Here is a 26,257-nt window from a genome sequence, read left to right as displayed (position 1 = left end):
AGGGAAAAGGTGAAAGAAAGAATCTCCATAGCATAAAGATGATCTTTTAAGCCAGAAATCTTTTCTCTAATGCAAACATAAATATTAGTGTGTAACACTAAAACACAATAATACATCAGTATACTAATTTCATATTTTACCCCTTCCTATGAATGGATTTTGTGTGGTGGTAATTTCAGACTTCTTTAGGGTTCTAATTTAGACTTGAGCGTAACCTGAGTGATCATCAGTATTTTCTCTCTTACCAATTTGATGCTGTATTTCATAAACTGGAAGCTTATGAAATCACCATGAAATACTTTATGATTTGTGCTATCCCCATTTTTAAGATGAAGAATAAATTATCAGGTTTATTTAGATCTGCATCCTCTGTGTGAATGTATCAAATCAAAGGTGAAATATTAAACATGCAGGACATGATAATGCAAATAAATAAATAAATAAATCCGTAAGTGTAATAGAAATATAGATTAGGGTTAAACTTTATTTATTTATAAACAACACTGGAAGTTTTTAAGAAGATGTTGGATAACCATTTATCTGAAGTGGTGTAGGGTTTCCTGCCTAACAGGGGGTTGGACTAGAAGACCTCCAAAGTTCCTTCTAACTCTGTTATTCTATTCTGTTCTGTTCTGTTCTGTTCTGTTCTGTTCTGTTCTGTTCTGTTCTTTTCTGTTCTACTCTACTCTATTCTACTCTACTCCACTCCACTCCACTCCACTCCACTCCACTCCACTCCACTCCACTCCACTCCACTCCACTCCACTCCACTCCATTCCATTCCATTCCATTCTATTCTATTCTATTCTATTCTATTCTATTCTATTCTATTCTATTCTATTCTATTCTGGTATATCCATTTAATTCAATGTGATATCAATTTACCTTGACTTCACTTTAGCTTGATGAAGCTAAATCTGCAACCAGGATTATAACAAACAATATTGAACTAATAATGTCAACTCATATATAATTCTTATTAGAACTTCTCAGTTCCCCTCTTTTACAGAACAATTAGCCACAATTTATGTCAGAAAAATGTCCATTTTTTAACTTATACTTATTTCTGTTCTTGATTTTCTTGACTTTCTAAAGAAGAAGAAATTAATGCAGGACATAAATAGGCAAGCCTTAATGTGTTGTGTTTCTGGCCTCTTTTGATGTCATTAATACTTAGCAAGAACTTTTGACACACAGCCAACTATAGTCTGCAAAATATGGAGGAAATATATGAAAGATCTGTGGGCAAAAATAAATGCTTTTAATTATTCATAAAACAAATTCAATATTTTATAACAAAATAGTTCCTTTGAGAAAATATAATTGAATCATCTTCAGTATTGAAATTGTTACAGTGAGTAACAATATTATTAATCATGATTATATAGAAAGTGTGCACGCTCAACTCATGCTTTGAATAACATTTCTGAAGTCATGGTCTGCTCAGTATTCCAACAGTCTTCTCAACACAGCTTCCTATGGTTTTATAATATGTTCAGAAGCTTAATTTTAAAGAATTAAACATACTCAGCAGGAGAAATGAACCAGTTTGTCTACATCTGAGATCAGCTGAATCCTTATTAAAGGAATAAAGTGTCTGCAGTATTGCCTCTATCTTGTAAGACCTTATCAGCTACCCAGGGAGTTAGTAGCTGGCATGTTGATATATGAAATGCTGATTCTCCCTAACATTCTGCAGAATTCCTTTAGCGCACCAATTGAGTGCCTCAATCACTATCTCTCTACAGATGTTCACTGCAATGATTGGTTGTGTATCAGAAGACTACACATCAGTAGACTAATGGTATTAAAATGAAACAGCTTTGCATTACACAAATGTAACTTTATGTTTCCTGAATGCTTTCACTAGTGATGTGTTAAGCACATCCTTTCCTTTGCTCGTGTGCTTTTTGTATATATTTTTCATACAGTTCATATGGGAACCCAGATATTTTAGAATCCAAGTGTCTTTAATTTGAATGTTAATGAATTTGTGATTTGCTAAAAAAAGGTGGATAAACATAATTCAAAATATGATAATAGATTAAGAAATAGAGAGATCCAAAACATTACTGTCTTAAAATGCATAATGCAGAATTTCTGTGTTACTTCATTTGTGGCTGTGAGTTGAGGGCAGATAAAGAAGCAGCTGTGGAAATATATCTTAGTAAGAATAAAGAATCTTACAATAATGAATGGAACTATGTGCTACCTTCACCATTTGCCCAGAAAAATCAGCAACAGGTGATTGCTGAATCAAAACAAGCAAATTATACGTTTGAACTGATTCGTGGTTAATCAAAAAAATTGAAAAGTTGGAAAGTAAGCAGTATAAATTTGTATTGGTTGCTCAAACACAGACAAAGAATATAGAACAGAAGTAAATAACGGTTATGAACAGACTGACATAACAGGAGAGATAGAATCACTGGAACTTCCTATTTTAGCCTTTCCCAAATGGATGTCCTCCTGATATATATCTTGACTTCAGCATAGCAGCTCATAAGAATATCATGATATTGATTATCAAGCTGGTTATGCATGTGGTAGTAGAGCCTATTTGGTATTGTGGTTAAATATCAGGTTACAAACTGGGACGTTATGAGTTCAAGCAAGCTTTAGATACTATGTGGCATACCCATTAGGTGGAATTACAGATAACTTGAAAATGGTACTCAAAGAATACTCACTTGTAGCCTAGTTTCTTTTTAAATTAGATTTCAAATGAGGTTCTATAGGTGCTTGGCCTGATACTCTTCAATATTTTCATCAATGGTTTGGCTGGATGTAGCAGTAATGCTTGTAATAGTCACAGATGATACAAAATTGTAGGGATTAGCTAAAATTAGAGAAGTGGACTGAAAATAAAAGAATATAATTTAGAAGGGGAGAAGTTAAGTTCTTCACTTAGAAATTAATTCATAATGCTAAATGAGAGCTCTCAGGCTTGGTGACAGTCCAGATGAAAAGGATTTTGCAAATGTACTTGAGCACTGACTGAATATAAATCGACTAAACGATAAACAAATTTTAAATTCATAGAAGGAAATATGCTTGCAAATCAAGAAAAGAATCATTCTACATTATTTTTGAATTAGTCAGATATGACCTCAAATAATGGACTAGTTTTGGCACCACCATTTAAGAAAGATACCAAGAAACTGGAATAAATACAGAGAAGAACAACTTGATGATCAGATCTGGAAACTATTTGTTATGTACAGTAGAAAGACCAAGGGAACCAGATAACCTTGAAAACAATGCACCTTAGAAGAAATATGACAGCTCTTTGGAAGCACTTAGAGGGCATTGTTAAGAAGAAAGTCAAGACCTATTTTCTATTGTTCCAAAGTACTGAACATCCAGCCACCGACTAACAGATTTTGGCCAAACATCAGAAAAAGTATTTTGATAGTAGAACCAATTAGCAAGGGGAGATGAGGACTATCTCTTCAGAAGATATTTTTATGTGTAGGCTCACAACAATCTGATGGGGATGGTTTAATCTGAGCAGAGGATGGGATTTGATGGTCTTTCCAGTTTTGTGATCTTATGATTTTATATGCTGGGTTATGACTTCCTTCCCCAGCTATGGTGGAACTGGCTGAGGGTAATGCAAATTGTGGTCTGACACATCTCAAGGTATCCGTTTTGGGAAAGGCTGCACTAGTTGGATACCATACTATATGGTTTCTAATGATCCTGCTCACTGTTCCCTTGTTTTAGCATAAAAAACCCTATTTGGTAAGCCCTATGTCCAGCAGTATTTCTCAACTTCAATACTTTAAAGATGTATAGATTTCAACTTTCAGAATTCCTCAGCCAGCCCTGCCTGGGAAATTCTGGGAATTAACATCCATACAGTTGCTGGGGTTGAGAAACACTGATGTATAGCAATACAATGTATTCTGAATCATATTTAAACAGGAGTTGAGTTAGAGACTGTTATGAGGAAGGTTATATAAGCTTTGGAATGATATGTCCACAGGTTTTTTAAAAGTATGCTGCAAGGCAGTTTTACCCCCTTCTCACTTTATCATATCTACTATTAAGGAAAGCCACTTTTGGAGACACAATCTCATTTGCTTTGCAAAAAGGTTTTGACTCTTCTGTAAATTGAGAACTTTTGAAAATGCTGCCCCAAGCATTCCCTTGATCTGTATGAAGTGAGCATCCTCTGTTAAAAGGGAAAGAGGGTCCTAGCCAGAATTTTCACAGTATAAGCTGCCAAACTTTCTCTCAGATATCTCAGCTGTTCTTCTGTAATAGTTCATGAAATTCTGCATAATCCTTGGCTGGTTTCAATTATTAAGGAAGTCTCTGTAATATGGGAGGTACACTGAAAAAGATTGCTTTGCCTTTTATTTTACATCATTATGAGAAAGAGCTGTTTTTCCATTGCTGAGGAATCAGTCTTAAAGCCACAGACAACAGTGGTGGGCAAAGTCTTTGAGATAACCTACCACAGTCATTGTTTTCATGGAGAACTGAATGCTTTGGTTGGTTAGGAAGGAACTTAATGCCCAGAACCAAGAACAATGAAACCAATTTTCCAGCACAAAATGATTTTATTTAGCTAATTTAAATGTTTATGTTTTTCCCCTTCAGAAGTTTTGGATTTAGACCATAATTTTCTCAATACACTCAACACAAATAATCTTTGTTTTGAAAGATCGTGGCTAGGAAAATTGTGAAATGGGGAGGGCACAGGTTCTTTCATTTTCCTAGTGCATTGAACACTATAATCTTGAGATTATAGTTAGGTGCTATTCTGAGGATGACTTATTATATTTGTATTAAAACAGTGCTTCTTACAGTGTGTTAACATATTTCTGGATATGTTACAGCTGCTGGTTCCTTGAAATGTTTATATCAGGGGTGTCAAACTCAAGGCCCAGGGGCCAGATCCAGCCCACAGAGTGCTTAGATCTGGCCCACAGGGCTGCCCTAGAAATAGCAAAGGACCAGCCCATGGTGCCCCTGCCAGCAAAAACGGAGCTCGGGAGGGCAATGGGCAGCATTCCCAAGCTCCGTTTTCACTGGTAGAGGGTTGCAGGAGGCTGTCGCAGCTGAAAACAACTCAGGAGCCCATTTTCGCTGGCAGAGTGCTCGGGCCACCACAGGTGCTGCCGACACGAGTGATATCAAGCTGACCATGCCCACCTTGGCCAGACCCACTCCGGCCCCCCAAGGTCAAACACAACCCTGATGCAGCCTCAATGAAATTGAGTTTGACACCCCTGGTTTATATGATTGTTTCAGAGGAAACTTAAACTGTGTTTGTGCATGCACAGGAAGCACTTGTGCTGGAATTACGCATATACCCAGACACGTAGTCTACAGTTCCAAAGGACATGACTCCTTTAACACTTGAAATATTCTCTTTTAAATGGTAAAGTAGTCATGTCCTTTGAAACATGAGTCTGGGAGCATGCATAATTAATGCATAACTTCATTTAGTAATGCATAACACTAATCATCATGCTTAACATGCTTTTGAATGTTAGCACAGACCTATTTCAAATGATTTATTTCAACCTTTTCCAATCTCTTGTCTTACATAGATTTGGGGCTAGAGTTCCCATAACTTTCTACTTAGAGTGATTAAGAGAAATTACCATTCCCAGAAGTCAAAATTGTGAAGTATTTATAAAAAATATGAAAAAATTATTTTGCATGTGGAAAGTGCCCTCCATTCATATAAGGCTGTTCTACATTGTGTGTTCAAACAATCCATGAGATAAATGAAATCAAAATCAAAGACATGAATTTCCTTTATAAGAATGAGAACTGGTACTAAATCTGCATTGCAGAATCATAGTTTTTGTATGAAAATTTGTGTAAGAACCATAGCAGTTGGTTTTCTTCTGTTCAAAGTCCTTGAGATACAGAACAAGTTTCCAAGTGAATCAGTTTGATTGCAAAACAAAATGGATAGTGGCAGCTTTCTGGTTAAGCTTTCCAGATAATAAGAACCATGGCTTAGTTCTTCACTTAGCATAACATTTATATATAGCATATAGCATTTCATAGCTATTTACTTCGTATAAAGATATAGAATTCAACTGAATCCCTATCTGTCCAACTGATTTCCTTCAAGGTATTCTAGAAGGAGTGGCAGGAAATTAATACACATCATAGATTCCATTTCAAAGTGGCCCTGACATCTGCTTTTACCCAGCCCAATCTGTCCCATTTATTCCAACTATCAATATGACATGCAATTTTCAAAATGCAAAAGAACAAAGAGTAGTTCCAATTTGCTGTAGACAAGTCTTCTTTCCATTTGTTATAGAAATCAAAACTGCAGATCTGAAAATGATAAATAAATGCAGAAAACAGAAGACAAATTTCTACTGAGGTATTGTATATATCACTGCTTTCCCAACTTTTTCCTTCATTACCCCAAACTGCTTATCAGATAGTCCTTATTTTAAAGGCCTTGTTGTGATTGGGCAATAGATTTGTTTGCCGTTATCCAAAGAAAAAAAAATACTCAATTTTTGGTAATCTATCCAGGTTTGAGAAATCCTAGTATATATGAACTCATGGGACAAGATCACTTGCATCCAGATTCAGGTGTTTCAATTAAAAGTTCTGATACGTTTATGGTTACAGGCTTCTCTCTACAGTATATGATGGGAAGGAACAGTGATTTTCCTGAATTCCCAATGACATAGAAAGAGACCAGTGTGCCTTTTGGTTGGGGACATGATCATCTTTCTGATTTTAGATCAGCTTTTCCTAACCTGGTGCTCTCCAAATATGTTGGATTTTAATTCCTGTCATTCCTTGCAAAGCACTTCTCCACAAAATACTCAAAGCAGATTCAAAGCAGTGAGAATCGAAAACCACTTCAAAAGGGTACCAAGTTAAGCAAGGCTGCTCTAAAATCTGAAAGAAGATCAAGAAGATAGTTGCCAAACAAGGATAGCAAGGAGTTGAGAAGTTCACAGTTTTGCTTCATCTCTTCCATACTTATATACAATGAGGAACTTTTATTCCATAATACACACTTTGGTCCCAAAGCTTAGCATTTCCAGTTGTTACTGGGTTAATTAAAACCAGCCTTAATTTCATCATAAGAAATAATGAAGCATTATTGGGGATGTTGCTGTTATAATGGTTTAGGATTATGCTTTCCTTTTTAGTTGTATAGGCAAATCATAGCAATTAATTGAAACTGAGGCTTTAAAAAAGGTAATACATTATACAGCATGAAAGTCATAAAAAGTGTGTTATGGGCCAACAAGGTTACATTCACATATCACATCGAATCCTGGTATGATTTCAATTTTAGTCAATCAGAATAGAGCTGGGAGGGACCTTGGAGATCTTCTAGTCCAACTCTGTGCTCAAGCAGGAGACCCTATTCCATTTCAGATAGATGGCTCTTCAAAATTTTCTTAAAAACCTCCAGTGATGAAGCACCTACAACTTCTGAAGGCAAGCTGTTCCACTGGTTAATTGTCCTCAATGTTAGGAAGTTTCTCCTTAATTCCAAGTTGCTTCTCTCCATGACTAGTTTCCATCCATTGTTTATTGTCTTGCCTTCTGGCGCTTTGGAGAATAATTTGATCTCCTCTTCTTTGTGGCAACCCCTCAAATACTGGAATACTGCTATCACGTCACCCCTAGTTCTTTTCTCTAGACTCGTCATATCCAATTCCTGCAACCGTTCTTCATATGTTTTTGTCTGCAGGCCCTTAATCATCTTAATTGCTGTTCTTTGCACTTTTTCCAAAGTCTCAACATCTTTTTTGTAATGTGATGACCAAAACTGGATGCGATATTCCAGGTGTAATCAATAAGTGAAGAAATCTAAAGGTGGGTATTTTCAGGATTACTAAATGAATCCAAATCTTATGATATTCGTATCTGTAGGCAATTTGAAATGTAGCTTAAATTTATTTGAGCTGCATTGAGTATTTGCAAATTCCTTCCAGATTCTAGGACATCATGATTGGGCACATTTATATGACTGTGGGTACTTTAAATGGCCAAAACCTATCATTTGCGTTTTTTGGACAATGGCTTCAAAAATTGTCAGTCAACTAGTGTTTGCTTGCCAATCAGTATCTGAATGCTTTACAATATTCTGGTTTCTCTTCAGATCATATACAAATTTCAGCCCTACAACAATTGAGGCTGATGTCTAAACATTAACCACTTTCATCTCTTCACAAAAATAATGGATAAACAATATTAATTTCCCCCCATATTTTAGGATGAGCAGTTCTGTTGACTTCAGAACTTCTAATGCTAGCAATGCCACGACTTTTTAATTTGTGGTCCTTTACCTAATTATGTCCACAGACTGCTCTGATGGACTCTCTGAAGGCAAATAAAAAAAACTCCTACAGTGAGAGCACAGGCTGTTCCTTCAAATAATTCTTGAGGTGGCATTTGCTGCCATGAACTAGTATTTTCCTGCCCCCCGGATACAACATTGCTGGCAAAAGAGGATACCAAAACATCAACACCACTCCTGGATTGTGTAGTCATGTGATCAACTTGTATGTGTACCAGGACTGTTCCTTTGTCTGGAAGACCTCCTAGTATGTTTTGTGCAGGATTTGTTGGAAACAGTGCAGATGAACTTCACATGTTGTCTGCACTCTCCAGATGTTTTTTGTCAATGTGACTTTAATGTAATTGTAAGCCTATTTAGCTTCCTCTTTCACCCCTCCATATGAATCTTCATCAGATTTGCTTTATTCTATGAATAAAGTTTGGGAATTATTTGGTATAACATTTGGAAATATTTGCATGTATTGGCCAAAATCTATGTAGCCATAGTAATAACAGCTAGCCAGTGGTGAAATCCACTTACCTTCACTACCGGTTCGGGAATGGGAGTGCGCGCACATGCCTGCACAAAGGGTCAAAAACAGGACGTAATGACGTCCCAGCAGGTGGGTGGAGCCTCCCGCCGCTGGCACTACTGGTTCATGCAAGCCGGATAGATCTGGTTGGATTTCACCATTGAACTAAACCCAAGATTAGACAGGTTGAAGTTTTGGTGGGAGTTAAAACTTATCTTTTAAAGAAAGCTCTGCAAAGGGATGTAATATAACCACCATTGTGGATTGTGTTTGAATGTTTTTGTTTTCAGTGACCTTAGTTTCTTTCTTAGTAACATTTGTTGTTATTTCTTGTTCTGGTTAATTATTTTATTAGTCTTTTAGTTCTTTTACTAGAAGAAAGAGATATAAGAGTCCTGCTAAACTGGAGTGGTACATAAGAGCTGAAAACAAATAAATACACAAGCAAATAATTCTATTGTATAATATACAATAAGGAGAGAACCAGTGGTTTCATTTCAGAAATTATTTTAATCAATCTATTAATGAATGTAACCAACAACAAGTGTTCAATTGTATGGATCTTGTTCCATCTATTTAAATATTTGTTTCTCCAAAATAATGCTTTGGGGATGTTCAGAAATTAGAAAGTATTTTGCAACATCATATCTCATGTTTAATGCTTTGTGCAAGAATGACTCTAAAGTTGCCAAATAAAAAATGCCTCAAAGTTGTGATGTATTCTCAAAATAGGAATCATTCCTATTTTGTTCAATACAGCATGTCTGTACTCACATCAGCACCCTATCTATCCATCCATCCATCCACCTACCCACTCGTCCAACATAAGATGAGTGGATAAGAGCCTGGTGGCGCAGTGGACTAAACTACTATTAAAATAGTATTTAGCTGCCAGCTGCCTGCAATTACTGCAAGTTCAATTCTCACCAAGCTCAAGGTTGACTCAGCCTTCCATCCTTCCAAGAACACTGCTTAGGAGGGGGCCAAAAAGCCCTACTAAGCAGGTATATACAAAAGTATGAAGGCTATTGCTTAAAAGCATTGTAAGCCGCCCTGAATCTCTGGAGAAGGGCGGCATATAAATCAAACTAATAAATAATAAACATACAGTACAAGGGAAAGAAATAAGATTTGTTGATCCACTTTCAGCCTTATGCCCCTTCTAATTATATTTCACTTATTTTTGCTAAGACAACTCTGACATTTTTGTCTCCTCCTTGCTGATAGCTGATCAATCCTTCCCATCATTTGACTCATCTAGAAGATATTTCGTTGCTTTCTTTTAATAACCTATTGTCTTCCCCTAATTTCAGTAATTTAACTTGGTGCTTTCTTTGGCATAGACTTGCATCCCTTGGATCTTCTCTCTGAAGTGGTTCCTCTGAACTGGGTGAAAAGTGGAATACGAATGATTCAAATCCAAGGAGCACGTGGCTTCCAGCTTTCTGCAACAAATCCTCGCTTCCTCAATTTTCCAGCATCACGGATTTTCATTTACTGTGACTTATTCCCAGAGGAATTCTCCATTGTGTTTACTATAAAAACTTCCCACATGCAATTCAGGGTAAGCATGTGGTAGATTTTATCCAAGAGCAGAATTTTTATTCTTCAAAATTAAGATTACTGTAGTATTGGTATATTTGGTTTATAATTCTGGATGTTATAATCTCATTAATTTAGCAAGCTTCACAAAATCTCTCAGGTAATTAAGTATGTCATAATAACAGTGAAAAGAACACCTTTAAACATGTTTGCTTGGATGAAAGTAGACTCAAATTCTTGATAGTACCTGTGTATTATTATCAAAATTATGCTGCAGCCTATAAAATTTAATTTTCAGGGCTTTAGGCAGCGATACACATTAGTCACAGATGACAAGATATATGTGTTTATTGATTGAACTTAATTTTTAAAAATTACATCCCTTTGAGAACACAGAACTTGGAGAAACATCCTGAGGTTTGAAAGTGATTTTTCTTTTATGGGCTGTGAAACTACAGGAAGCAAAATTAATTAAGGATTAATCCCAAATTAATCTTTATTTATACATGAACCCCAACTGAGTCAATGAGCCTTATTTCTAAGTAAACCCTCTGATTTATTTAGGAATAACAGGAGTCACAAAAGAAGGGAAAGCAGAATGCAGTAGATTGTTACTCTAGTTCAGTGTTTCCCAACCGTAGCAACTTTAAGGATCCCTCAGGTTGAAGTTGGTCCACACCTCTTAAAGTTGTTAAGGTTTAGAATACTGATTTAGTATAATGTAGGTAAACTGAGAGACATGGATTCACATCTGTTCTTGGTTTCAAGTTTGCTAACTGATGTTGGATATTGGGGTTTTTTTAGTCCAACTTGGGGTGAAAATGTAAATGTAAAGGGAAGACCCATATAATCTATGTTGAGGGGTTAACAGAATAGGAGAGATATGAATGTATTCATAAATTCAATCTGGAATCTTATTGGCTTTCAAATTGGCTAACTAAAGTAGATTAAGTAAGCAATCAGATTTTGCTCACTAAAGACTCCACTTCACCTTGGGAGAAAGAATGGAGTGGAAGGCCACAGGGCTTTGTCCTGATCCCTCTCATGTTCAACATTTTAACAATGACCTGGATTATTTTCAAATGTGTGACTGATACATAGCTGGCAGAGTGGACCTAACCCTTTCGAGGAGATGAAAAAAGCTCTAGATCAGCATAAGCAATGGGCTGAAATAAATAGGATTATATTTAACAGGGAGAAATGTACTTTTCTGCATCTCGGTAGGAAAAATGAAAGACACAAATATTGCATAGAAGAGAATCTGGCTCTGCAGTAGCACCCACGTAAAGTATCTGGTTATCCTAATTGACTGCAAGTTAAGCATGAGCCAACAGTATTAAAAGGCATTTTTTCTCCACAGGTACATTAACAGGAATATCAAATCTAGATCATGGAAAGTAATAGTTCCATTCTGCTCTGTCCTTATCAGACACACTTGAAATACTGTTAGTTCTGGCCATTCAAGGCCAACACACCTTCCTCCTATTTTCCTCACAACAACAACTTCATGAAGTGGGTTGAGCTGACAGTGAATGACTGGCCAAGGTCACCCATCTGCCTTTCATGGCTAACACAGGATTTGAACTCACATTTTCTTTTTTTCTAGCCTGATGTCTTAACCACTGGACCAAACTGGCTCTAAATTGTTGATAAAATGTCAGACTTGCCTTAACTCTAAAATATTTTTTGCTAATGTGTTCAAAACTGTAGGAGTTTTTGAGGCATCCGATACATCTGGTCGAAACAAATACCGGTAGTATATTAATATTAATATTAATATATTATTAATACCGGTTATTTACGAGACCACCTTCTGCCTCCGATAACCTCCCACCGGCCAATACGCTCCCACAGAGAGGGCCTCCTTAGGGTGCCATCTGTCAGGCAATGTCGGCCAGCGACCCCCCGAGGAAGAGCCTTCTCTGTGGGGGCACCCGCCCTCTGGAATGAGCTACCCCCAGGGATACAACTGATCCCAGACCTCCGTACCTTCCGCCGGGCCCTGAAGACTTTTTTATTTCAGCAAGCCGGGCTGGGTTAAAAATCTTTTAATTGGAGAATTTTATGGGTAAGGGGTTTTAAATTGGGGAAGCCAAAGATAAATTTAATTTCGTTTTAAAGTATTTTAATATTTGTATTGTGTGTTTTTAATTTCGGCTGTTCACCGCCCCGAGTCCTTCGGGAGAGGAGGCGGTATAAAAATTTAAAAAATAAAATAATAAATAAATAAATAAATAAAATGTTTTAACAGAAATGTTTTACCATTCATCTATTTGGCAAATTATGTTCTTTTTGCAGTCTTTCAAAAGTACCTTTTAATGTCTATGCACGACTAGAGTATGTGTGTGAATAAACACAATAGTATTGTACTATATTACAAGAGTGACTAATACATATTGATGAAATGATGAAAAAATGTTTATGGAAGAATGAAAAATTTCTAAAGAAGGATTTAATTCATTTGTAAAACATATGTATGCCTTGAAAAGTCAGTTTGTTTTGCCTTGATTGGAGGCGTCCTGAACTATCTTTACCCTGGCTTAATAGTCACTGTGTAGGGGAGAAGCAGAGGATACTATATGTATTTACTGTCACAATAGGGCAAAAATCAATGAATAAATTATATCAGAAGTGTCTTTTAAGGTACTAGCATGATTGCTACTTATTTATACACCTGGAACTATTCATAATGAATGAGCTTTCGTTTACTCCAACCCAGGGATGGGAAGAAATTGATCAGTTATAGAAAATTAAACTTAATGGAGAAAAGAATAGGCCTGACTAGGTGGCTCAGTGGCTAAGACACTGAGCTTGTCAATCTTCCAACTCTGTTACTCTGTTACTGAATTGAATTAAACGGTGAAAGGATCTTGTGAGTTTGATTCTGGTGCTGATCATGCTCTCAATAGATCCTCAGCCTTGATCCTATGTATTTCTTAATCATTATAGTATATTCCTGAGTATACTATAGCACATTACTGAGACACTATTTTGTATTATACCAGAAAGTCTCCAGGGAGAGGATATTAAGTGAGGGTACATGATGATATGTGTATAAATCTTTGATCATTACGGTTAGCAGTAGTACATATGGACACCCCATTTCCCTCTAGGTCAACTACGGTAACTAGAAAAGTCAACTCAGGCCTCAATATTCTTCGTCTAAATTATGATTTATTAGGAAGATTGATGTGAATAAAAAGGAGTAAAAATGGTCATGAGTATATAGGGCATATGCATAACTGGAATTCCAGTAAATTGCATCAGGGCCTTTTATATGTACACAGTGTTTAACAAATGTCACAATAATTGTTATATTTTTTAATCCTCTGAGTCCAGAGTCAATGCAGCTTTACTGCATTCTAACTATGCCAAAGCTATTATAAGGAAATAATGCCTTTCCAGGCTAACTGGTTTCATGAACTATGTTTTCAGAGAAATGAATACATCTTCACAGTTTTGGATGAAAACAGTGACACGCTACAACTTGGACTCCGATATTCACAGAGTAAACTGCACTTTCTCTTCTGGAGCAGAGACCTTTTGAATGGTTGGCAGACACAAATTACTTTTCGGGATGTCTTTTTGGCGGACAACCAGTGGCATACGCTTGTATTGGCAGTATCTCAAGGCTCCTTCTCTCTCACTGTGGACTGCAGCATCCCCATAGATGTGTACGTGAAGCACGTACAATTCAGGGGTAATTTAACCTTAACCACCACCCCTGAGTTAGGGCTGCAAGGGGTTTGCACACCCCAGCTGGGTGTTCATTTGGTTCATGTTGATTTCTTAACATTTATTTTCTCACCTAAGTAGCACAGGTTCTTCCCCCAACTCCCCATGTATCCCAAAGAAGCATCCCAATCCTTTATCATCTAGAAAATGCAGTTGCAAATATAGTAGTTAACCAAAGACGTAAGATATAGGTGTCATAATTCTGTTAGAGTAATCAAGGAGCACTGATACACATATCACTTATATTCATAGCACAGGAACATTTTTTAGGCAAGGAAAAATCCATATGAATATGTGGGTACTACAGTGATGAATTGCCTCCCCTCCTCCCAAATAATCCTAATCCTTAATACCCTGAATTACAGACATCATGTTATGTGAAGTAAATTAAATATAATCATTGTCTGGTCAGCTCAGGCTTTTCAAAGAATGGCAAACAAAAAAATGTTGTAGGGGCATTAAAAATATAATATGCCATTGAATAGGCATGGACACTTTTGTAGAATAGTCCCACACAACTGTAAGTTCTCTAGGAGGAGAAAATTAGTTTGATTGACAATTAAATACAGATTGTCTGACAGTTCCTACACATGCAAATGAATTACTGTGCTAGCTATGTTATTATCACAGGTTTCTCAATTTTGTGAGTTCAAATGAAAAATATTTAAAGACAAAGTGTACACAAAGTGCATGCAACAACAACAATACCACAAAATGCATTCTGTATGAAATTATATATATTTGAACAAACAAATATAAAAATGAATACATTATGAAATGCACATTTCGCATGAGCTTTGAAAGAATTGCAGAGAGAATCAGAAAGAGAGAAGACTGAACTTAATGCTAGAAAATTAAGTCACAAATGAGTTTTAAATCAGAATGCTCTCATCCTGTATTTGATTTTATAGTTAGCATTCCTGGATTCACATAAGCTTCCTTTTTCACTTATTTTAGGATTGCAGATACTGCTTTTCCAACATTCTTGACTATGACAGGAACTCGATTTTATATAGGAAATAGAAGAAGAAGAAAAGGTTTCTTTACTGTAAGTATAACTTCTAATTTTCATTGTTCTGAATGACTCTGTTCTAGATACTTAGGTTACCTCTGAGCCTGCTTATTATATTTGGATTGCAATTTCCCCCTATCCATTTATTTTAATTTCATATGTTTTTCTGCAAAAGCTTCTCCACGGAGAAGTTGCTGTTCAATGAGAGTCCATGGAATTGTTAGGTGTTCAGAGTCCCTCTATGAAAATATAGTTCCCAGGATAACTTTGGAAATAGAAATCAGGATGAAATCCAGTGTACAGAAAAGTTCCCCTGTAGAGTTCCAATTAGCTGTAATTATCACATAAAGCTTTTAAAGTCTACCTCACTCCCCATTTTTTGTCTTTCTTTTCCAACTGTTACATACCATTCTTGAGCTCTCTTCACCATGCTCACTTGTGTGTGGTTGTTGTTTTTCAAATATGCTGATCTTTTCTTCTCCCTACTCCCATATTATATATAGGCATTTAAATTTCTGCAATAACCAATAACCACAATAACCATTGTGTTCAGACACCATACAACTTTCAGTGTAGACAAAATTTTGCACAAGATCAAATGAACAGCTCTATTCTTCCCAGAACTGAAATCGTGATCCTATAAGAACACTATGACTTTCCTCCGTATTTCCAAATAAATTGCAGATACTTCAGACAGAATGACTTCTCTTCTATTAGGGATTACTGGGGATTTCTTTTTTGCCCATTTTTCAGGTGAGTCAGCAACAAACAGATTTTGTAACAAATAACATAAGTACCTTCTCTGATTAGCAATGGGAGGATGACTGAGCAAAAGATAAACTTGTTTCTTCTTCTAAACTTATCTGGTTCAAGATAGATTTGAATTTAGGGAGGATAGTGTAGAAATAATCAAAGGGAATACAAGATGGCATTTGATGATAAGCATACAAAAGCAATGCGGAGTCACCCAAATACTGAAACATCACTGCAAATATCACTTAAAGATATCTGAAAGTCAAAGCAATGCATCTGAGATTAGAAAGAAACACAGATATAAAACATGGTGGAACTGTGGAATTTAGTTCTCGTTAGATACTTCATTATTCCTTTAAAACCTATAAAAGCTTAATAAAATTCCCAGGGTGCCTCATAAAGTCACAAAATTCAGCTGGGTGATCTTGGCCCAGTCACTCTTGTGAGGAAAATAGAAGGAGGAAAGTGTATTGGATACATTCACTGCCTGGAGTTATTTGAAAAAATAATAAAAGTGGATACAAATAAAATAAATAGATAGATAGATAGATAGATAGATAGATAGATAGATAGATAGATAGATAGACAGATAGATAGATAAATATAGAAGTTATTGGTATAATAGAAAATTTGAGCAGATTAAAATATGTTTACTTGGTGATGGAAGGATAATAAATACCATAAGAACTGCTCTGAAGAGGACCTGGCCAAAGACGTGTGATAAAATGATAGTTACTTGCATTCTACTAAAGTAAGCAAGAGATTAACTGGGCCGCTCTTTATAAGAAAGATAGGGCATAATATGGAAGACATGGAGGGAAGTGTAAGAAGAGAAGAAAAGAGACATTAGAAAAGAAAAGATACAAATAAAGCAATGCAGAATGGTAGCATTGTCCTTACAGATTACCTATTACCTAAATTAACAGAGTTTAACAATAAATGTAATAAACTGGTGTATAATGTCTTAAACTGTAATCATATACAAAACAGCCTTGGGATTTGGGTTATAGAATTTTATGAGCTTAAATTACTTTTTACTAGAATTCTTGAGAAGAAAGCCAGCTTAGTATAACGGTTAAAAGCCAGAGCGCTTTTGAGTTCTTCTCCTGCTTTAGGAACAAGCCTTGAGCCAGTCTGTCTCTCTCAGCCCTAGGAAAGAGGCAAGGGCTAACCATTTGCCATGGAGAGAGACAGAGACAGAGACAGAGACAGAGACAGAGGGAGGGAGGGAGGCAGGGAGGCAGGGAGAGAGAGAGGGGGGGGGGGAGAGGGAGAGAGACAGAGACTCAAGACTCAAGACAAAAAATATATAAATAACTCAAATAGGTGGATGAAAGTTAAGCATTAAGGAACAGACCAGTGGTGGGTTGCTACCAGTTCTCCCCGGTTCTTGCAAACCGGTAGTGAAAATTTTGAGTAGTTCGGAGAACCGGTAAATACCACCCCTACCTGGCCCCGCCCCCAATCTATTTGCTGCCTCCTGAGTCCCAACTGACCGGCTAGAAGAAAAAATCAGAGCTCATTTGAAAAAGAAGAGGGGGAAAAAAAGACACAGTTCCTTTAAATTGAGAAGCCAAGAAGCCTCCCAACTGATCGGCTAGAAGGAAAAAATCAGGGCTCGCTTTTTAGCCAGATCACTTGGCAAAGAAGAAGGGGGACAAAAAAGAGACGCCGTCGCTTTAAATTAACAAGCCAAGAAGCAGCTGCTGGAAGGAGGTTTTTAATTTGCAGAAGCAAGTGACATTCAGCAGTTTGTTTCTGGGTCAGCTGAACAACAAACTGGATAAGAGGAGGGATTCTTATATGGTTCTATGTTTTTGAAGTTTTGGGGTTTGTGCAACATGGACTTTGTGTTTCTAAAAAGGTTTGGGCGATTTCCATTGTGAAATATCCTGTCTTGAATGAGTTTTCTGCCTGCTTGTAAATGGAGCCCAGCTTCCAGCTTCTATTATCTCTAAGCACCGGTAGCTGTTTTCTTCTTACAAAGTTTCCTTTATGCAGCTGGCAGGAATGTGGAGTTAGTATCAGGCAGGTTCCTTGTTAGCAGCTTGATTTTTCCTTGCTTTTCTGGGAGCCTTTTCTTATAAGTAATATTTTATTTGGGGAAATGAAGAGGGGGGAGTTTGATTCCTTCCCAGAGTAGGTTAGTGGGGTGGGGAGGGAATGGGGATTTTGAAGTAACCTTCCCCTGGAGTGGGGAGGGAATGGGGATTTTGCAGTATTCTTCCCGTCATCCTCACCAAGCCACACCCGCAGAACCGGTAGTAAAAAATTTTGAGACCCACCACTGGAACAGAGGCCTCTAAGTGTATGCACAATTGGGGGAAGAGATACCATTCTGTTTTCATTCAATTTTTTTTTATTTCAGCAGTCAATTTATTTTTAAAGATGCAAAAGACCCTGCAGTGAACTGGAGTTTTCTTGTTATGGGAGTCTAAATTGTATATTGTAGTAGTTTCTATATTAAATTCTACAGCAGAAAAAAACAACTTTGTAAACAACCAAATTCCTCTGCATTTAGAAAAGCATATTGTTTTTTTTCAAATAATTCCTTGTGGGAAAATTTCTTTTTTCTTCCTAATGCTTTGCAGTATAGTTCAACAGTCATTTATTTCTTTTTTAAACAATGCTAATTTAAGGTGACCAGATTTTAACATTGGTAAAGAGGGACATTGTGGGCATGGCTTATTTTGTGGGCGTGGCTAGCTGGTCATGTGACTGGGTGGGCGTGGCTATCTGGTCATGTGATCGGGTGGCCATGGCTATGTGTATAGGGTAAGGTGAACAGATTTTAACATTGGTAAGAGGGACACCATTGTGGGCGTGGCTTATTGTGTGGGCATGGCTTGGAGGCCATGTGACTGGCTGGGCGTGGCTAGCTGGTCATGTGACCGGGTGGCCATGGCTATGTGTATAGGGACTACTCAGAGGGCTGGAAAGTCATTTCTGACAGGTCCTCACACTTTTGACTGGTCCTCACACTTATGACCATCCTCACATTTATGCCCGTGCAGCATTCTTAACAACCATGTCACTCATTTCACAACTGCTTCTCTTCACCATAATGACAAGATAGGGCAAAAATGTAAAATGTGAGGACAGTCGTAAGTTCGAGGACTGGTCAAAAGTGCGAGGACCAGTCAAAAATAACTTTTTCAGCTCTCTGAGTAGTCCATATGCACAAAAGGACTAACCAGAGGGCTGAAAAAAGTCATTTCTGACAAGTCCTCGCACTTTTGACTGGTCCTCACACTTATGACCATCCTCACATTTATGCCCGTGCAGCATTCTTAACAACCATGTCACTCATTTCACAACTGCTTCTCTTCACCATGGTGACAAGATAGGGCAAAAAACGTAAAATGTGAGGACAGTCGTAAGTTCGAGGACTGGTCAAAAGTGCGAGGACCAGTCAAAAATAACTTTTTCAGCTCTCTGAGTAGTCCATATGCACAAAAGGACTAACCAGAGGGCTGAAAAAAGTCATTTCTGACAGGTCCTCGCACTTTTGACTGGTCCTCACACTTATGACCATCCTCACATTTATGCCCGTGCAGCATTCTTAACAACCATGTCACTCATTTCACAACTGCTTCTCTTCACCATAATGACAAGATAGGGCAAAAATGTAAAATGTGAGGACAGTCGTAAGTTCGAGGACTGGTCAAAAGTGTGAGGACCAGTCAAAAATAACTTTTTCAGCCCTCTGAGTAGTCCATATGCATAAAAGGATACAGTAATAGAGAGGGATGAAGGAAGGGAAGGGAAATTAGAGTAGGAGTGACGGTAAGAGAGGGAGGAAGAGAGGAGGAGAAGGAGAAAGGAAGAGGAAATAGGGAGGAGAAGAAGAGGGTGGGGGGAAGAGAAAGTAAGAAGGAAAGAAAAGAGAGGTGGTAGGTTTGAGGAGAAAGATTGCTGTACAATAAAAAAGATGAAAGGGAAGAAAGCCAACCCCAAACAAATATAAAGATATTAAGATAAAGAATGAATTGTTAAACTTTAAAGAATAAAAGAGAACAAATATGAATAAATAGCAATAATTAGAAACACACATACAAACATACAATGTATTTTCTTTGAACAGAATATTTGTCTGGTTCACAAATTTAAACAGTGTTTAGTCATTTCAATTAAATTTACAATTTCTATATTTCCTTTTTGCCATATTTATTCCTCATCTATTTTTTTAAAAAAACAATATTACCCTTCATCCTCATATCTAATCTTAATCAAATTCAATTTTTCTCTTCTGTTCTATATTATACCCCTTCCCATTGTCATCTATTTTTATATCCATCCTCACATTGGTTAATTATGTAATTATGTAATACAGTTGTTTAATACAATTTCAACATTTTAAAATAAATCAATTAGTTATATAACTATCTTTTTTGTATATTAATCAATATGAACATGAATATTCCAATTATTTCCATGCAATCCAATTTCTTACAAATCAATTAATTATACTTACCAATAATAATAAACCAAATAATTTCCCCCATATATTCCTCCAAACCACAACTTAACCATTTCTGCTTTCAACACAGTATACAATTAATAGTATCTCAATTATTACAATTCCCTAGTTAAAAAGAGCTTTTTTTTCTTTTGTGTTTTAAAATCTTGAACTCTCCTCTTTTGCCCTAAATAATTTCCCATTGTTTGCACCTACCTTTTTTGGTGAGGAAAAGGAAAATAAATCTGCTGCCTAATTTTCCAACGTTGCAAGCAAACAGCAAAGCCAACAGCCTGTTTTACTTTCAGTTTCATTTTGAGCTTGGTTTGCACAAAGAGAAAAAAAAAACTGCTGAGCAATTTAGCAAGAGCAGAGCCCTGTGCAAATCAGCTGAGAGGGGGAAGCCGAGCTAATCAACGTAGGGCGGCCCTTTGAAGCCCCGCGGCAAGAGTTTAAACAGGTTTTTTCCCTCTAGCCATCAGCTGGGACTCAGGAGGCAGCCGGGACTCAGGAGGCAGAATGAAAAATTGGGACTTTTTTAAAACGCCGCGGGACGTGGGACAAATTGCTCAAAAGCGGGACTGTCCCGCCAAAAGCGGGACGTCTGGTCACCTTATGCTAATTGAAATGTTCTCTATAGTTATCAGACAGAACTTCTGTAAAAATGGGTAGAATAAACAGAAAGTGAAAAAATAGTAGCTGAAGTGATTCATACTGTTTTTATCTTGCCCTTTTAAGTGATAAATTTAATTCAGGCTGTGATTTCAAAAAGCCATCTCAAGCTTGAATATACTGAGAATATGCAAATAGATTCACCATGTCTGTTAGTTTGTGCTCATTAGAAGTGATTGGAAGAAAATATTACAGCAAGGCTAGAATTTGCTGGAACATAGCACTAGTCCATCAGAGAGTTACAAAATTAGACCTAAGAGACTGAAATTTTGACAGAATTCTGTTGACAGAAAAAGGGTTCAGGTTATGTATCTGTAAATTCTTTGATAATTTTCCAGATGAACAAAAATCTTAAAGCAATAGCACTTAGACTTATATACCGCTTCACAGTGCTTTACAGCCCTCTCTGAGCGGTTTATGAAATCAGCATACTGCCCCCAACAATCTGGGTCCTTATTTTACCGACCTTGAAAGAATGGAATGCTGAGTCAACCTTGAGCCACTGAGAATCAAACTGCTGGCAATCAGTAGAATTAGCCTGCAATACTGCATTCTAACCACTGCACCATTATGGCTCTTAATTATCATTCTTGACTAGGGGGTACAATTGGTGGGGGACAGTCAGCATCATATTTAACCTGTTGTTAGGTAGCTCTGGATTCTACTTGAAAAGGTAGGGACCCTGAAGCTAAACCTTTTTGTTAATTTAATTTACACTGGATTATTTAGTTGGAAGAGACCAAAACATCAGCCCTCAGCTGATGCAGAAAATCAGTTAGCAGTTCAAGCAATTCTATATCATAATAAATGTGCAACCCTGAAGGTGCTGTCTGGCTAATACAATGTTAGTTCAGGATAAGTCTCTCAGTGATTTGTGAGTTAAGCCTCCAAGGATAATAATTGTCACTCTTCTATTACATTGGTTTACCTATTACCCATACATCAGAAAGGTCTGTAGCAGCTTTTGAGACTAACAAATGTTATTATACATTAAATTATAAGCTTTCCTGAACTGCAGCTCACTTCATCATATGCATAGATTGGCTTAATTAATATAAAATATATTGGGCCCATTGTGGAAAATTGAAGGGAGAAAGGATGGTTATGCAGATGAGAGACAGATTACAATTGCCTTATCAATTAACAATGGTAATATGTTAAAGCCACTGTGTTTGTTCAGACATTCTTAGATAACCTAAAACCTGTTTATATACTTAAGTTCAGTTGTCACATGCTCAATTATGCTGCAGTAGTTTGTTTATATCCAAATGGCTATTCTGAGATCGGCAATAGAATGTTTGGAGGTTATGGAAGTTGCATCTTCCTTAATTTGTTTTGTTCTGTCATTTCTTTGTCCTTATTTTGAATCCTGATGTTTTCTTTCCATTAATTCTTTTGTTCAAAATTTGGTTTGTTTGTCCTATGTTGTATCCAGAGGGGAATTGCTGGTAGGTGAACCATTAGTCATAATGACAAGAAGCAAGTCCTTTGATCATAGCCCCAAACAAAGGCCAATGCAAACATACGATGCAATTTTGATAAAAGATTTAGCAATTTCTGGCCCAGCCTTGAATTTTGTTTTGAGAGGCTGATCTCTGTTTCCAAACACATGAAGCAATAGAAAGATAGTGCCTCTTAATGCATCAAAAAATATTTTTCTCTCGTGGTCTCACACATGTGGAAATAGAGATTGGACTTAAGGTCAGAGATGTAGCTTCTAGGCTGATGTAAACTCTATCCTCCACTGCGTCCTCTGTGGAAAATCATCAACTATTGTCCCCAGAAGAGCTTTTGATTTTTGATTCCCTAGTTTTTCTTCCTCTCTTTTCAGGGCTTGATAAGGCAGCTAGTCCTCTTGCCAGGATCTGATGCCACTTCAAGGATGTGCACTGGCATGAATGTTAACCTAGCAGTGCTGTCCATCCCCCAAATTCTGCAGGATCTGCCTGTGAAACCTGCGGGCAATGAGCTGCTGAAATACCCTTACGGTTAGTAAAATAAAGCATAGTTTTCAGGTGGTTTGTTTTCCAGCTTGTATTTAACATTACATACAAGAACAACAATGTAGTTATACCAAGTTGTCTGGAAAGGTCTTTGTTAGTGGTAGAAGTTGGTTAATATCTGGAGTAAAGCCCCACTAAAATCACTGTTGCATTCTGAATCAGCTGACAGTCTGCATCACCCTTACATAAAATACAGCGCAGGTATTAATAGCAGGTATTCAAGAGGGTACACAACCCTGACTGATCTTTAAAAATTTAAAAAGAGTCAATACTTGGCTAGTACTTGCATGTGCCATGGCCACTGCTAGGAGAATCCCCGGGTTGTAAGCAAGACTGGGGAGTGAAAAAAGGGAAAGGCAATGGTAAACCACTGTTGCATTTTTTTGCCAAGGAAACCACACAATATTAACAGTCAGGAGTTCAGTTTGGCTTGAGTGCAGCTTTACTTTTATCTCTTTTCCTCAGAACTGTGAGAAAAACTTTGGGTGGTAAAAAATACTTAATAGCTCATAGCTATTACAGGTAAAGGTGGGGGATCCAGAGCATTTCCAGGTAGAGGCTTAAGTTATTTACTGTGCTAAGACATGGATTATTTAACCACAGTAAATCACAACTGACTGAGTTCAAATAGTCTGTTAAGCCAAAGCCTATATGAAGTCAAAATCAGCAAACCATAATAAGGTTTAATGTTTTATGAACAAAGCCTGTGTATTTCCTGCAATGTTGTATGCCAGCCTAAAACAGATGTCCTGATTCTACTGACATAAATCCATAAAATTCATGGCTGACTTAAATTCTGAAATATTCCCCATCCCTGATCTAGCTAGTTTCTTCCTTTCATTCTCCCCCATGCCTCCCATCTGCATTGCCATACAGCCTGAATTGAACTTCAGAAAATTGACTGCATTGCAGGATTTGAGGAAGGACCATTATTCACTTAAGATCAGAAATTCGTATCCTCAGATCAGCTTCTCCCTTCATTTCATGTAGCAAATAAGTACTCTGAGAATCAGAAGAGTACCTGTGGGAGTTCTCAGGATAACATCCAATGTGTTGAACTGCACTCCCAAAACATAACTGTCCAGGAAGACTAGCTGCTATTGCTTATAAAACATTAACATTAAAGCACATTGGGTAATGAGACTAGGATTCTCTGTATATGTGCATAAAGGTATATAGCTGCAAGGAAATCTGAATGAGTACTTGTTGAAAGCCAGAAACCAGAAACGAAATAAAAGAATTATATGCCTATCATAATTGCTAAGAACATCAGCTATTGTTTTTCTTGGCATCTCTGATTTAAGTCAATTTCTCTTAAGTTTTATGTTCAGTCTTCTTATCATGAGGACTGGCAATCATAAGTAATGCTAGAAAACTGAAAATTAATATTCTAGCCCTATTTTGCACATGTTAATTTTTCATTATGGAGATAATTTCCATGTAAGGGAAGATCAATACATCATTATGTGTGAAATGTATGTATTTATTTTGCTTCAAGAACCTGGGCTTGGAAGCCAATGCTGCTTCTCCAACCTTGTAATTGCAGCAAAAGAGGCCAATTCCACATTATAGTGTGCAATTTGTTTTTCTAAATGGAACTATTCCCATCTAGAAACTAGTTCACAAAAATTGTATCTGTGGAGTCAGAATGAGCTGAGTTTCGTTAGAAGATAAGTGTTTGGAGTGCCTGTTGAAATAGGACTATGCTGAATGATTTTAATAGGACTGGATAGAGGGAAGATCAATGAACTAAAACCCAGATTCATATTGTTTGTGTTCATATGATATAATTTACATGGTTGACTGTAGTTTCTTTTCTGGCTGTGTAGGATATAGTTTGAGTTTAAACAGTATTTTAGGTTAGCTTATGTTTGATTGATTAGCAGTTCTATATGTTGATAGAACATGACTTTAAATACTATACTTAGTCCAACCTTTATTAAAGTCATTAGTTCAAAGGGCAATGTAGAATTATGAATGAGAGGTCATCCAAATATTCTCAAAATCAATTATCTTAACATACATACATCAGAAAGAATTAGATTAGTATTTACTCAGAAGAATTTGAAACCTCCATCTTCTGGTGGGGAAATCTATATGCATTCTCTCCCTCTCTTTCTCCCTCTCTCCCTCCCTTTCTCTCTTTCTCTGTTATTTTTTTTTAAATATACAGTTGAATGTTAAACTAATTTTTGCTTACTAAAGCTCAGAAAACCAAAAGATCAATAATATATATCTATATATTATTGAAGTAGATATGTTATTACAGCAGCTAGAGTAGTTAAGGTAACTGTTTAAATCAGGGAATATTATAATTGCCAGCAGCAAACAAAGCAGGAAGAAAAAAAAACCATTATCTTAGATCTGTATAGATTCTTAATAATGGTTAGTAGAAAAACTTATTATGTTACCTAGACCAGTAAATATTCTGAAATCAATAGGTCTATCTAAACATTGCTAAGTGTAGGTTCAGCCCAATATGCAGATGATCCATAAAAAATGAATAAAACTTGAATTTTATTTTTTAAAAATATATCTCCAGAGCATTCAGTTATTTTATTTGTTTGTAGAAATACAGCAGAAGTGTTCCCTGAAAAGTGTATTTCTATTTAAATGTGAATAATGTTGTAAAGTGATATATTCTGGTTTTGTGGTATGCAATAGGCAGACCTACACCATGATAACATTTCTTACAAAGTCAGAGCAAATTTTGATCTGATCACATTTGATTTTTGTTGATATTCAGAAGCAGATATGAAGCTGACTTTGGGTTCCCGCCCTCCTTGCACCAAGACTGAAAGTGGCCAATTCTGGTTAAACATTGTTCAGAAGGGACTACATCTCTGTACCGGGAATGAATGGATTTCTATGCTAGAAGGTGAAATGCTTTCTGGATATTGTTGACCTATGGATGCTTTGAACTTTGAGTAATACCGGTTTATGGACTGTAAATATTTTTCTGGAAATCCTAAAACCGAATTCCCTTGTCTGTTATATTATGTAAACTAACATTTCCAATTCCAACAGTAAGCAACATGGAGAAAATTCAAATGAAATTATCCTGCAACCTGAATAAAAGAGAAAAATAGAAGCTTTTTTTTTTTGTAGTGAAATTAAACTGCTTAGAAATTGCATTAATAAGAAATAAGAAACTCTGCTGAAAATACATTTGCCAAGAAGGAACATAACTAGTTTCAATAAGGTTTATACAATGGAGTATAAACCTGCGAGTAGAGTGGATAAATATTTATTTCAA

General features: G+C 36.7%; 1 protein-coding gene across 1 annotated transcript in view; it reads left to right on the top strand.

Annotated features, from left to right (window-relative positions):
* TSPEAR (thrombospondin type laminin G domain and EAR repeats) overlaps nt 1–26,257 on the top strand; it is a 48,249-nt gene that overhangs the window by 11,904 nt on the left and 10,088 nt on the right. The window contains exons 3-7 of the mRNA XM_070945944.1: nt 10,169–10,389; nt 13,803–14,041; nt 15,060–15,150; nt 22,830–22,986; nt 25,748–25,879. Coding sequence (XP_070802045.1) covers nt 10,169–10,389; nt 13,803–14,041; nt 15,060–15,150; nt 22,830–22,986; nt 25,748–25,879 — 840 coding nt within the window. The remainder of the gene's footprint in view (nt 1–10,168; nt 10,390–13,802; nt 14,042–15,059; nt 15,151–22,829; nt 22,987–25,747; nt 25,880–26,257) is intronic.

The sequence above is a fragment of the Pituophis catenifer genome, unplaced genomic scaffold (assembly GCF_029215685.1).
Source record: "Pituophis catenifer annectens isolate HBS135680 unplaced genomic scaffold, rPitCat1.0.hap2 SCAF_6, whole genome shotgun sequence".
Classification (NCBI taxonomy): domain Eukaryota; kingdom Metazoa; phylum Chordata; class Lepidosauria; order Squamata; family Colubridae; genus Pituophis; species Pituophis catenifer.
The sequence above is the reverse complement of the archived record's forward strand: the minus strand, read 5'-3'. Positions and strand labels throughout refer to the sequence as shown.